The sequence below is a fragment of the Chanodichthys erythropterus genome, chromosome 13 (assembly GCF_024489055.1).
Source record: "Chanodichthys erythropterus isolate Z2021 chromosome 13, ASM2448905v1, whole genome shotgun sequence".
NCBI lineage: Eukaryota > Metazoa > Chordata > Actinopteri > Cypriniformes > Xenocyprididae > Chanodichthys > Chanodichthys erythropterus.
Genome location: NC_090233.1, coordinates 41,625,128 through 41,640,461, shown reverse-complemented (window position 1 = coordinate 41,640,461; position 15,334 = coordinate 41,625,128). Strand labels below are relative to the sequence as shown.

The window sequence follows — 15,334 nt, the reverse complement described above, 5'->3', positions numbered from 1 at the left end:
GGATTCTGTCTTTGGGAATGGGTGCTTTCCAAGCGGCTGCTGCACATAGTTCGAGCTTGAGTGCCAAGGGTGGAGGAAAATATGGCTGACAAAATAATAGATTGTGGCAGGTATGCAGAATGTTGCCAAACACAATGAGGCGAGTGAGTCAGCTTTCAGAAGAGACTATCAGCATGAGTGAGACAGAATAAAAAAAGAGACAGGAGAGAGACAGAATAAAAATGGTTTACATGCACGGTTATAGTCGAGCTAAAATGTTTCAAATTTCCTGTCCACAGTGTACATGACACAATGTGAAATTTAATTTTCTAAGTATTAAACACCTATTGCATGTCATCTACTGTATGTCTCTCAGAGCATGTGCACAACAGTGAGGCCAACTGCAGTAATGCAACATGCTGGTCATGCAACATTTTTTTTTTTTAAAGACAGATTATTGCTTTACTCCGACTGAAATTGAACTTTAAAGTGCATGCAGACACACTGATATATGTCTACGAGAAGAACAAAAGATAAACATGTCTGCACACACATATGTAAAACATAAGGAGTCAAAGACCTCTCTTGAATCTCTTAAAGTCACAGCCTGGTACGCACAGCAGTAATGCACATCTGTTTAAACCAGAGGAGTCTATTTGAGTAATACTGCCCACAGTCCTCTGCTCCTTGTAAGAGAGCGGTAAAGCACACAAGATGGCCACCACTCTTTTCCCACACGTTTGAAAGCCAAAATCAAATTGGAGTGTAATGTTATAGTTAAACATCAGTATTTCCATTCCCACAGCCTCTTCGACTTAAATCAAACATGAAATTAAGGGTGCAGCGGAACCGTGTGCAGATCCACTGGATTCAGCAGCCTGTATTAGTGAGTGAGTGCGCGGTTTAAAGTCAGACTGGAGTGTTGGTATAGCTGGCAGTCTGCTAGGAAGGATACCGGCTGATGATTGCATGTACACTTATGGATGATAAGCGATGGAGGTAAACAAAGTCATGTTGCAAGAACATTGTTTTGTTTTCTGGCTTGTTTATGCAAGTCCTCCATGCTTGGATTTCTTTGGGAATTTCATGGCATGTGGGCTGAGAAAGAGGGAGAGTGAAGGACAAAGAAAACAGAACATGTGAGAAAAAGAGAGGAGGTGAAAGAGGGAAAAATGTTTGTTCTAATCTTGATTTCAGTTTTTGGGGGGATCTTTTCTGGAAGTTCTTAGTGTAGACTGATAGATATCTGCATTGGCTTGCCAACAGTGACCCTGGGGAACCACATGTGTCTGCTTCAGCCGAGTTCAGTGGTATTATCGGATATTACAGCATGTGTAATTAGGGATAAATACAGGGGACCAATGAAAAGCTCGTCTGAGTGAATTAATCTTGCTGATATGGTCTCTCTCAAAGCAACCTCATGAGAAAGACTCAAGCTATCAGATAAGCACATTAAAAAGCTGGAATCTCTGAAAATCTCTGCAGCATAAACTTAGATCAGTGGTTCTGACTCAATTATATGTCCAACAGAGTCCCCCTGAAAGATTGCTGAGGCCCCCTAGAGTGTCCCAGCCCAATGATTTAGATGGACTATTTTTGGGATCTGATTGTCACATTACCATTTAAAGCCTCAATTAGGTCTAGGATCAGTGTTTTATGCTGTAGTAAAAACACTATTATTTAAAGAGGTCTTAAAATGTGACGGTTGCTGTCAGAGCCAATGAAATGCTAATTTCCCATCTCTCTCTTGCTGATTATTGTATGTTTATTTATCATATTTATCTTTTGTTTTGTCCTAGTTCATCTGCAACCTTGTGTTCCCTTATCATCAGTCTCTTTTGCATCTGGTTCGTTCTCAATACATTATTAATAATGACCAAAACCAAACATTAGATATCCTTTGGGAATATTCTGCAAAAAAGCACATACTTGTTTCCTGTTTTTTGAGATTTTTTAGTGCACTCAACTCTTTCATAGATTTAAAAGGCCTTCACGACTGTACAACTGTCATGTCAAACTGCTCTCCCAACAAGGAATTTCTGAAGGTTTTTTAGGTCATAAAAATAAACTCCAATCTTCTGGATGAGGTGGTCCTGAATAGATATAAATAATCTAGAAGTTTCCTACCAGACTGATGCTGTATTTTTGGATGTGTTTGAGGATCAGAGAGGAGACCAATGCAGTGCTCCACTGGACCGCGGGGTCATCTGGAAGCGCTCTGCAAGAGAAGAGGAGAAAAACATAAAAGTGTCATATGGTGATTTCACATACTTTTATTACAAATAAAAAGAAAGAAAATGAGACAGCATGTAGGCAACTAGATTTTTACAAAGTTGTGTGTAAAATTTTGTCTTAAAGGGTTAGTTCACCTAAAAATGAAATTTCTGTCATTAAGTACTCACCATCATGTCGTCCCAAACCCGTAAGACCTTCGTTTGTCTTCGGAACACAAATTAAGATATTTTTGATGAAATACTGAGCCTGCGTTCAGACATAAACGTGGAAGCTCTGCAGCGAAAAAAGCGTAGCAGTATGACGAGACACCCAGATGAAAAAAAAATAACATTTCTATAATGTACTTAAAGTGCTCTATTTTCGTGCACTAATTATATACTTATTAAAAATTTTCTTTAGTACTTCTTAAGATAATCATAAGAACATCTAAGTGTACTCAACTGTGCTATTTTGAGACACCATGACATGTACTAAAATGTGCTTTTAATATTCTAGCTATGTATTTAAAAAATGAATTTAGATACCACTTGTAGTACATTTGAACCCATGGTGTAAATCACCATCTTATATTACAAAATGTTTAGCTTTTTATAATAATGGTTATGGTACTAGATCGCAGCTGCATCTTTGATTAAAGGTCCCAAAGGTATCCTCCGAATTTGGAAAGCATGCCTTTTATTTTATGCCGCTAGGGCGTAGAACGACTAACAAACTGTACTGAAATTAGAGTTTGTGCCTCCTTTGAGTACTTTTAAATGTATTTTGTATTCTGTTTTTAAAGAGTCTTATAAGTGCTTTTCTTGACCTTTGGCCTATTTGATTTGTTGGATTGTTTGTGTTTTTGTTATTTGTATGAAACTATGTGTGCTGCCATTTTGACCAGGTTTCCCTGAAGAAGAGATTATGATATCTCAATGGGATCTTCCTGGATAAATAAAGGATAAATAAAATGTCTGAACCACTGTAGTCATGTTGAGTATTTTATCAATGTCTTTAATACTTTTCTGGATCTCAAAAAGGGCAATGTCATTGCTGCCAATGTGTGGATCAAATTATCTTGAATTTCATCAAAAATATCTTAATTTGTGTTCCAAAGACAAACAAAGGTCTTACGGGTTTGGGACGACATGAGGGTGAGTAATTAATGACAGAAATTTCATTTTTGGGTGAACTAACCCTTTAATGCTTGTGAGTGGCTGCATGTGCGTTGCTGTATGTTTGTTAATCTGTTCAGAGTGGTTCAATGTGAGTTGCTATGTGGTTGCTAGGTCATTGGTGGGTGAGGATTTCCTGGGCCAAATCAAAAGAGCCCACCCGCACTTGTCTCTCTAGTTATGGCTCAGGGCCCTATGGAAGCCCATTTCTACCACAAAGTAAAAAATGTAAAATTAATTATGTGAAAGTAAAAAATAAAGATTGTGAGATATAAAGTAGCACAGCATCAAAGTAAAGTCATATTGGGACAAAATCACAATTACCTATCAATGTGTTTTGTTCCACCAATTTTATCGTCTAGGAGAAAACTTTATGTTAGGTGTTAAATTACGTATCTAATCACCCTATTTCCAATATGCCACATCATTATAAGGGTATCATCCATACTGATAAATGTGCTGTCTGTGACCCAGATGGTGCAGGACAAATTACAAACCAAAGTTTAAGTCTGAGTAACTCTTGACTTAGCAAGCACAACTAATGAGTGGCATTATATACAATTCTAAAGACACAAATGATGAAAGAGGTTTGTATATACTGTACTGTCTATGTACTATGTGTAAGTTTGATTTGGACTGAGCAAAAAGCCTCTATGTGCCAACACACACACAGCTGCAACAAAACAGCGAGGTCCTGGAAGGGCAGGTTCTGGCCCGAGGGCTGCAGTGTTGAGCGAGAGTCTCTCTATCTGATTTACTGCCACAGCCTCACTACCGCTCAGCTTGAATGCATCCCACAGTCCTCTCTGAAGTCTGGGATCAAAGGTCACCCGGGCTTTTCCCTCTCATTCATCTGTAACTACAGCTCAGGGAAAACAAGGGCCATGCATCAATCTCTCTCTTTTTTTTTGTTCTCTTTCTCACACACACAACTTTCACTTGAACACCCCACATAGCTGCTGTGTAATGTATTGGGGTCAGAAGAAGCTCCACCCACTGCGGACAATCACTTCTTCCAGCAATCACTCTTGCTATGTTTTACTCCTAGACACCTTTATCAAACATCACACATTAGAACAGCAAAAGGAAACATAAAAAGAACAATTGAGTAAGAAGAGTACAGGGTCAGGATCGAGAGACAGAAGCTCCAAAACATAGTGAGTTGCCTACCTAGACAGTATTTTAAGTCATTGTAGGTTTGCTTGAGATGTGAAGGCTGTTCCAAAAGGTCTGTCTAAGAGGCAGCATCACATATACCTTTTATGGAGACTGGAAATGGCATTGATGTATGGTTTGTTAGGATAGGACATTATTTGGCTGAGATACAACTATTTGAAAATCTAGAATCTGAGGGTACAAAAAAATCAAAATACTTAGAAAATCACATTTAAAGTTGTCCAAATGAAGTCCTTAACAATGTATATCCACTCACAAAAATACATTTTTGATATATTTATGGTAGGAAATTTACAAAATATCTTCATAGAACATGATCTTTACTTAATATCCTAATTATTTTTGGCATAAAAGAAAAATCGCTAATTTTGTGGTCCAGGGTCACTTATATAGTTTGGGGTTGGTAAGATTGTTTAGTGTTTTAATAATGTGAATAATGTTTTAATATATTTTAAAATGTTTAAAATATTATTCCTGTGATAGCAAAGCTGTATTTTCAGTATCATTACTCCACTTCTCTGTGTCACATGATCATTCAGAAGTCATTCTAATATGCCTTTGGTGCTCAAGTTGTACTGTTTATTATTTTAGAAACTGTGATACAATTTTTAGGATTCTTTGATGAAAAGAAAGTTCAAAAGAACAGCATTTATTTGAAATAACAATTTAAGAGTCTTACTGACCCTAAACTTTTGAACGGTAGTAAATATATATTGTCAATAGCTTAAAGCAAGAGAAACATTTTCAGAGTTGAAAAAGTTTATACATGATTTCTGACAGGCAGGAGGGCAAACAAAATCGCTGGAGGACTCTGTATCAACACTGATTCAATGGCCAGATATTGGATATGGCAGGGCAAAGTGGACTGTGATTGGCGGAGAGGATCAGGCTGGCAGCACATACCAGTTGGCACTGAATGTGTTAAAGACAGCCGGCAGCAAAATCCCAGCTCAAGGTCAGGGGGTAAGATGAGAAGAGGGGAGTGAGAGTCAGAGTGAGAGTGAGGGACAGACAGATAAAGAGAGAGAGAAACAGAGCGAGTTGAATTGAGGCTACCTCCCTCTCTTGACAATGGAGCTTGACAGTTGTTTCTGTTCTTTTGTGATGGATCTGCACACAAATCAAATGCTGGTCAGGGTCACAAGGTCAGCTTTGGAGGATACCCTATCAGAGGCGGGGTGGGTGCGAGGTAAAATGTAGAAAATGGGGTGACTAGAAAATTGGGCAGTAGCAGTTAGGATAAGATGAGAGGATGGACAGATCTGATGTACAAAGACACTGAGTAGGTACTAATAAGATAATGTAAGAGATGGGACTTGACTAGAAAAAAAGAGAATTCCAAGACTTCTACAATTCCATCTTTCTACATACCACAAAAAAAAAAAAAAAAGATTTTATCCAAATATTATGAATCAATGTCTTATGATTTATTCTGCAGCACAGCTGAAGCAAAGCAAAGGCAGCACTGTTTTGATATTCATCAAACATTCTGGTTAGGGTTAGTTCACCCAAAAATGTAAATAATGTCATTAATTACTCACCCTCATATTGTTCTACACCTGTAAAACCTTCGTTCATCTTCGGAACACAAATTAAGTTATTTTTGATTAAATACAATGGCTCAGTGAGGCCTCTATTGCCAGCAATGCCAGTGAACTTCAAGATCCAAAAAGGTACTCAAAACATATTTAAAACAGTTAATGTGAGTTCAGTGGTTCTATCTTAATATTATGAAGCAACAAGAACACTTTTTTTGCGCCAAAACACAAAAACAAAATAACGACTTTTCAACAATATCTAGTGATGGCCGATTTCAAAACACTGCTTTGAATCTTTTGTTTCGAATCAGTGATTCAGAGCGCCAAAGTCACGTGATTTCAGCAGTTTGGCAGTTTGACACACGATCCGAACCACTGATTTGAAACAAAAGATTTTGTTATTTTGGCTGGCATTGCTGTCTATAGAGGCCTCACGGAGCCATTGGATTTCATAAAAAATATCTTAATTTATGTTCCGAAGATTAACAAAGGTCTTACAGCGGTAGGACGACAACAATATCAATCCTCTTAAATGTACAGACATTCAATGTTTTGATTTAACCAAATATAAGATATTTTAATTTCATTTTGCTTTCTATTGTTTTAAGCTTATAACTTTGAAGAAATTATAAAGTTTAGAATTATGAAGTTTAGAAAGCCCCATTGACTTTCATTAATAGAATGTTAAAGGTGCCCTAGAATTAAAAATTGAATTTACCTCAGCATAGTTAAATAACAAGAGTTCAGTACATGGAAAAGACATACAGTGAGTCTCAAACTCCATTGTTTCCTCCTCCTTATATAAATCTCATTTGTTTAAAAGACCTCCGAAGAACAGGCGAATCTCAACATAACACTGACTGTTACGTAACAGTCGGGGTGTACGCCCCAATATTTGCATATGCCAGCTCATGTTCCCAATATTATGAAAGGCATTAGACAAGGGCAGCAAGAAACGTCTGGATCTGTGCACAGCTGAATCATCAGACTTGGTAAACAAGCAAGGACAACAGCGAAAAATGGCAGATGGAGCAATAATAACTGACATGATCCATGATATCATGATATTTTTAGTGATATTGGAAAATTGTCTTTCTAAATGTTTCATTAGCATGTTGCAAATGTAGGCTACTGTTGGTTAAAGTTACCATCGTTTCTTACTGTATTCACGGAGACAAGAGCCGTCTCTATTTTCATTTTTAAACACTTGCAGTCTGTATAATTCATAAACACAACTTCATTCTTTATTAATCTCTCCAACAGTGTGTAAAGTTTGCTTTAGCCACGGAGCACAGCCTCAAACTTGTTCAGAATCAAATATAAACACCCAAATAAATACTGTACTCACATGACCCAAAGCATGCATGCAGCATACATGACGAACATCTTGTAAAGATCCATTTGAGGGTTATATTAGCCGTGTGAACTTTGTAAATGCACTGTATTATAGAGTCGCGAGCTCGATGGGCAGGGAGCACAAGATTTAAAGGGCCAGCAGCCCCTGAATCGGTGCATAGTTAATGATGCCCCAAAAATGAATTTAAAAAATCTATGGGGTATTTTGAGCTGAAACTTCACAGACACATTCAGGGGACACCTTAGACATATATTACATCTTGTAAAAAAACGTTCGATGGCACCTTTAACGCTAACGGTGAATTTCTGAAAAATATCTTGGCTGCTCTTTTACATATAATGAAAGTGAATGAGGGCTGGGTGTGTCAAACTTCAAAATGACAGAAAAACATAAAAGGGCAATTTCTTTAGAAGTCTTCTGAAGTCACACAATTGCTATGTGTGAAATATAGACCAGTCTTGATCATTTTGAGCCTCTGCAGAAGCTCTGAATGGACCGCACAAGTCTCTTGAACAACAAAAAATATCACATCATTGTCAATGATGCCAAACTGCTTTGGCTCTCACACGTCTAAGTTTGGTCTTCTTTTAAAACAAAGCTATCGTATAACCTCAAAAGACATAGAATACAGCACATGGGCCACTTTTATGATATTTTTATGGCGTTTTGGCATTTTGGAGGACCCAATCCTTCCAATTGTTATTACAGTAAAGCCAGAATACTCTTCAAAACTTCTCCGTCTAAAGGAAAAAATTATTGCAGCTTCGTGAGAATGAAAAAATGATGACAGAATTGTGGGTGAACGGTTGCTTTAATAATTTTAGCACATACACAAACATTCAACAACTCTGAGTGTTCAGGCTTTTTACTATACTGCCTTTTTACGGGAAGAAAGTTTCAAAGTTTACACCTTAATCTTCCAGAACTAAGAACAAGAGAAAATGGAACAGAAAGAGAGAATGATAATGAAATAAAGAAAGCAAGATAAAAACACACATGATCTACCTGACCTTTTCCAGAATGAATCAAGACAGAGTGTTGGCCTCGCTATAGCAACAGTGTCAAATGCCCCATAGTAACCTCTCTGCTCCCTCCCTTCCTTCTCTCTCTCTCTCACTCGCTAGCCTGCTTGTGTAATTGCTTGCAGGCATCTGAATGCAGCAGATGAACTTTAGCCTACTGAGGAGGCGGTGTGTGTGTGTGAGCGAGCAGAAAGGGTGGGGGGGGGGCTGGCAGCGTTTGTTTTGTCTGGTCACATGGGGCCAGGGCTGCCTTTCCGTTACAAGGCCCCGGTGAATGCTGGGAAAAACTGAGTGCTGAACAACAGTTAACCCTTCCAGCATGGAAAATATCTGACTGAAATGGGTTCAGGTTTGCAGTCGTGTTTGTACAGATTTATGAAGTTTAAGAAGCGCTTTTATCAGTCAGTAGCTCTGCACTGCAGAAAACTAGAAAGCTCAAGCTACATTCTTCATTCATTTAGATGTTTAGGAGCAGCCAAACAGCTTTTTCAGCCAAATTTAGAACACCTACTAAAATAAAATTACACTCTCAAATACTTGGAACAAAATACAGCCCTGCAGCTTTCAAGATATATTACAGAGAACATTGCTTTATGATGAAAAGAAGGGGAGCAAATCAAGAAATCAAGAAAAATGGTAGAGAAAGCATCAGCTGAGCATTTCTGCCTCGGAAGAGATATAGAAACCCCAAATGTTCCCAAAGAAGGAAAGTGGGTTTTTTCATGACAAACTCTTGGCAGGGAGTGCATTTTCAGTGCTGTCTGGTAACTGTGTTAAAAGAGCTCATCTCTCTGAGGATCTTGACCTGCCATCAGCCCCAACACCCATCTGACCCTACTTTCTGTCCTCTTCCTGCAGCCTATACATCACACAGGGTTTAGTTTCCTTGTCGGATCAATTTATAATTAAACATGGAGGGTGATGAATGCTATTGCTTTTTCCTCTTGTTGCTATTGTCCAATGCAGTTATACATTTTCATATTATTCAAATATTATTTTTGGAAAACATTGATTGATTTATGGCTATATTATGGAAGCCCATTCCCACTGCATAAGATAAACAAATCATGCTTTTGTAAATCATAATTATTAAAGTCATAATTAAGACATTAATGGTCAAAACTATGAGATACTAAGTCATAATTATGAGGTAAAATGTCAAAAATTGTACTTAAAAAGTCATTATTAAGACAAAAAAATAGAAATTGACAAAGTAATAATTATGACAAGTCGAAATTGACAATAAGCCAAAATTATGAGATATTAATGATGTCATTCATTAATTCATTACTATGACATAAGTCATAACTAAGATAAAAGTTTTAATTATGAAATAGGTCTTGATCGCATTACAGCTCTATATCACTTCGCCAAATTATTTCAGTTATTTCAAAAGGTCCTTACAGCCTACAACAGCAAATGAACCAAAACCCACAAAGACACTGACCAAGCAAATATGACAAACAATCTCCATGTTTTTCCTCACTAAATGTCCTTTTATTATCTATGGCAGGGGTGTTGAATCCTGCTCCTGGAGGGCCACTGTCCTGCAAAGTTTAACTCCTTAAACACACCTGAACCAGCTAAATATTATTTTGGTTGTAGTAATTTTGTTTGTTTTTTAAATTCAAATTTAATTAAATTTAATAATTTTAATAATTATAAAAATTTTATTTGGAATAAAATGAGAAAACATTTACTGTGAAAACAGTTAGTTTGGGTTAGTTCACCCAAAAATGAAAAAAAAAAAAAAAATGACATGTCATTAATTACTCGCCCTCATGTTGTTCCAAATCCGTAAGACCTTAAGAAATTTCTGACCTCCCTATACAGACAGCAATGTCATAACAAATTTCAAGGCCCAGAAAGGTAGTAAAGACATTGTTATAATAGTCCATGTGACTACAGTGGCTCAACCTTAATGCTATGAAGCGACAAGAATATTTTAGTGCTCAAAAACAAAACAAAAATAACTTTATTCAATTGTTTATGTTGTAGACCAGGGATGGACAACTCCTTTCCTGGAGGGCCAGTATCCAGCAGAGTTTAGCTCCAACCCTAATCAAACACACCTGAACCAGCTAATCAAGGTCTTTAGGATTAGTAGAAAGTTATAGGCAAGTGAGTTTTTATCAGGGATGGAGATAAACTCTGCAGGACACTGGCCCTCCAGGACCGGAGTTGTCCATCCCTGTTGTAGACACAGTGCAGCACTTCTACTTTATGTTCTACTTCAGAACGCCGCTTAGTATTGGCTGACCCTGAATTATATGAATTTGTATTCTGAATATGAACAAAGATCTTATGGGTGTGGAACAACATGAGGGTGAGTAATCAATGACAGAAATTTCATTTTTGGGTGAACTAACCCTTTAAGATTATAGCTTCCTTTATAAATTCTCAGACAGCATCTGTGGAAATGCAAGAGAAACTGTATGTATATCTGCCCAGTTAAAGGAAAACATGAAGGATGAACTTAAAAAAAACTAACCTAACACCCACTGAAAGCTCTCAACACATGACAGAGACAGAGAGACCTGTCAGAGGAAGTAAACAGAGAACAACCTGATGTCACCCTGTCAGGCAGGTGGACTATGTGGTCTGTGTTCAGACAGACAGAGAGTACATCTATCTGCCTCAATGAATAATACAGAAAAAGAGAGAGAAAAAGAGTACGGGGGTCGACTAAGTACAAGTTCAGTGGAGCGTGTTCAGATGTGCTCTTATCACAAAAGCACTCCCATGATGCATTTCCTCGGTCAGAGTGTAGGCAGTCAATGCAGCTGTGTGCCGGAGAGAGCAAAGCAACTCTGAGAACAGGGTCACACGACTCATTCAGAGCCCATAAGGACACACACTCTGAGACAGTAACATACAACAAAGTAGGATACAACAGAACTTTACAATCAGTGTACAATAAAATGGATATCACGCACACTCACATAAGCAGTGCAATGCATGTTATAACAATTCAATGAATCAGACAGACAACTTTTAATTGCCAGCAAATGAGCCTACACAGATAATATAATTAGAGAGGATGATAACCACAAGTTCATGAGGTCTACAGTCTCACATAGTCAGACATTTGAGAGCTGGTATAAAGTCTGGTCCACTCTGCAGATAAATCCGCAGACTAACATGTACAGTGCTCACAGATTTCTTCACATGTTTAGCGTAGGAATGTACTTATTACAATTCTAGCTGATATCCATAAGGTGATACTAAAAATCAATACTATTTTGTATAAAATTATCCACTATCTACATTTTTTGTCAATGTCAAATCAATGTCAATCAACATTATGATGTACAGCATCAAAAATGGATAAATAATTTTTTTCAGATTAATTTTGAAACTTAAAATGTTCCTGTTAAATTAGCACTAGATGATGGTTTAAAGTAATCTAAAAATAGGCAGAATCAAGCAAGAACAAATAATTCATATTACAATAATATATTTTAATGCAGATAAATACCTATATTGACAGAAACCGATTTATTAAAAATACACTACAGTTCAAAAATGTTTGATCAAAAACACAGTAAAAAATGAAATATTATTACAATTTAAAATAGCTGTTTTCTAATTTAATATGTTTTAAAATGTAATTTATTCCTGTGATAGCAACAAAGCTGAATTTTCAGCATCATTACTCCAGTCTCAGTGTCACATGATCCTTCAGAAATCATTCTAATATGCTGATTTACTGCTCAAGAAACATTTCTTATTATTATCAATGTTGAAAACAATTTTGTGGAAACCCTGATACATTTTTTTCAGGATCCTTCGATGTAGAAAGTTCAAAAGAACAGTGTTTAATTAAAATAGAAAGTACTTAGTATATATAGTCCAGATATATTGTACAATCCTGTAGTTTAAGTAAAGGCAGGTAAATTGAAGGGGAAATATTAAGAGTCAATACATTTCAAAATAAATTTTGATGCCTCACAAAACTTCCAACGACTAGACAAAGCACCTTGCAAAAAACAACTTTGTTTCCTAGTGGACTGATAAAAACCTGTGGACCCTGATGCCAGGATATTATGTAGCAGGCTAGCCGCCAGCCAGCCAGATAGCAATTGCTGACTTGAACCAGTTCTTACCAGTTCTGCGTGCAATGTGCGTGAGTGAGCGAGTGGTCTGTGGAACGCCTGAGACTAAAGTCCGCAAGACTTTGTCACTCTAACATTGTGCACTCATGTAACCTTTGTCCACTCAGTTGAGTGTGTGTGCGTTCAGAACTCTGCGTACAACAGCGGTCGGTGCTGCTGACTGCAGGGAATGAATAGGATCATTGCGTGCACACCAATCACTGATCACTACACAGCGACCTTTCCTGAACCAGCTCAGAGCCCAGATGACCCTGCCAGGATGCTGACACACACACACACAAAAGCTTAAACGTGCACATGAAAGCTAGAGATTATCACAGTTTGCTAAGGTCATGCTAGGCAAACAAAAGACCCAGAAGCTCATCTTTCAGATCTGTGCGTTATCAGTTCACAGCAGTCGTCAGTTAACTATGCTCCAACAAAATCTCTAACATACTTTAGATAAAATAATAAAAACAAATCAGGATGACCTTGATTAGAGTATTTAAGTGAAGCGATCTATACTGTACCAAAGCTCACTTTTAGTCACTTGCAATCTGGGTTTTTGGCTATTTGTGTACGTGCTTGTGAATGACTATAGAGGAAAGAATCATAAAGATTACAGTGTCAGCTCCCGGTTAAAGACTGAGATATGGTAGATAAGGTGAACGAGGAAAATGGATCAAAGTTTATTCTGTGTGTACATTAGGTTAAAAAATAAAGATAGGGTGAGCAATAGAGAGATATACAGGCAAACTGGGCATTGTGCCAGCTGATTATGAAAGTTCCAGGTGGGTGTCTGAGTTTACATGATACTTATGACCTAGTCAACACACACAAACACTCCCAAGCTTCTCAGAACACACCCTGATTCCACGTACCGCCACTAGAGCGGTCTAAAACAAGACGACTGCTAACTGACCCCACTTATGCAAAGGGTTTGTACTACACACACACAGAGACAGTGATCTAAACGTTCCAAATTGAGGTAAATGTGACAGCTGTGTCCAAAGCAGACAAAACAAGGGCGTATCTGATCGTGCAAATATTCATATTCATTTGGGACAGCTAGAGGGTCCATTATGATTTAGTTTTTCCATTCTTCCAAGAAACCAACAAACTCTAAATGTGGAGAAGTTTCAGCCATACGATGGTGTTTTGGACCTCTGGGGCTCTGCAGAAGTTAAGCACGAAAACACCAATGCCAAGAAGGAAGTTTAGAGCGCACTTTACTAAAGGAACAGATTCATGCAGGCAGGGTGGGTCACAGCACTTGGAAAACAGCCTGGAAAACATATTACCATGACTATGCAAATTCTTTTGGGAGAACTTGAGTTTGTGACACATGCATTATATTTTTTGCTTGCCATTCTCTGGGTGGACAGGAAAAATCTGGTTTATTTTATTTAACAAAATCCCACTGAAGCAAAGTTTTTGAAATTTTTTTTTTGGTTGGTTGTTTGTTTGTTTTTTTTTCATCTAAAATGCCTTCATATGATTTTTCAGCAAAAGGATTGCAATTATTTCCAGAGGAACTGGACTAGCTAAAGACTATATAGAGCACATGCTATCTGAATTTTATTGGCATTACTGCCTGCTACGAATTTTAATTCTTTTTAACAAAAAGCAAATACCAATCTCAAACATGACATTTTGACTGAGAAGAACCATTACTGTGGCAAAGATGGATGGAACAAGGGCACATACTGCAAAAAAATCTATTTTAACTCAGTATTGTTGTCTTGTTTTCAGTAAAATGCCTTAAAATACATTTATTTGAGAATTTATTTCAAGTGTTGTTTTCGAAGAATTCCAGAATGCTTAGTCAGGTTCATTAAAATGCAGTAAGAACACAAAACTGGTTTTCCGTTTGAATGTACTCTATGTGAGGGCACATGTATTGTATTTCTGCTAAAATCTCAGTGCTACATGATGACTTCCTGTCAGTTCTCTATACTGTCCTATCTCAATTAAAGGCAAAAATACCAAAAAATAAAAGATTGTGCTTCAAAACTCAAAAATTCTTATGCTTCTTCTGAAAAAAGGTGTTGGCAATAGAAGTACGATCTGATTTTATAATCATGTATAAATGATCTCTCCCACACACGCACACACAGCTGGTTTGCATAAATGCAACGACAGCACATTGCCTGGCAGAACATCAGCTGATATTTCAATATCTGAGTCTTATAAAAACACCCAATGACGGCTAATACCAGTTACAGAAAATACAGACATATAAAGCGGTGGTGGTGTAGTAGTTAAAGGTCAGGGCTGGTCACCGAATTACATCGGCAGGCCCTTTCAGAATCTGTATGTGAAGACGTCTACAGAAATCATTGCAGATTTCAGAAGAATTGGAATGTCTGTTATTCATGCTCTACACATTGTGTTTACCAAATATTTGGATGAAACATTTACTCACAGCTCCGTTTAACGTATTTTACCATTGCAGTTTTTCCTCTAAAATCAAAGCCTACTGTTTTCATCTGAGTCTATTAACATTGTAGCTTTCAGCAAGGCATTTAACTTCAGGTTGTCCTTACAATAAGTAAAATGTAAGTTGCTTTGGGTAAAAACACTCATACTAGTTCAAAAATTTGGTGCCGGTAAGATTTTTTTAATGTTTTAGAAAGAAGTCTATTATGCTCACCAAGGCTACATTTATTTGATTGAAAAATACAGTAAAAACAGTAAAATTGTGAAATAGCATGACCATTTAAATAACTATTTTCCATTGTAATAATTTTTAAAAATGTACTTTATTCCTGTGTTGGCA

The 15,334-nt window shown here is 37.3% G+C and overlaps 1 protein-coding gene across 1 annotated transcript in view; it reads right to left on the bottom strand.

Moving 5' to 3' along the window:
* The window catches only part of pigl (phosphatidylinositol glycan anchor biosynthesis, class L), a 32,945-nt gene that overhangs the window by 14,842 nt on the left and 2,769 nt on the right, over nt 1–15,334 (bottom strand). Inside the window, exon 3 of the mRNA XM_067407912.1 lies at nt 2,107–2,197. Within this exon, the coding sequence (XP_067264013.1) occupies nt 2,107–2,197 (91 nt within the window). The remainder of the gene's footprint in view (nt 1–2,106; nt 2,198–15,334) is intronic.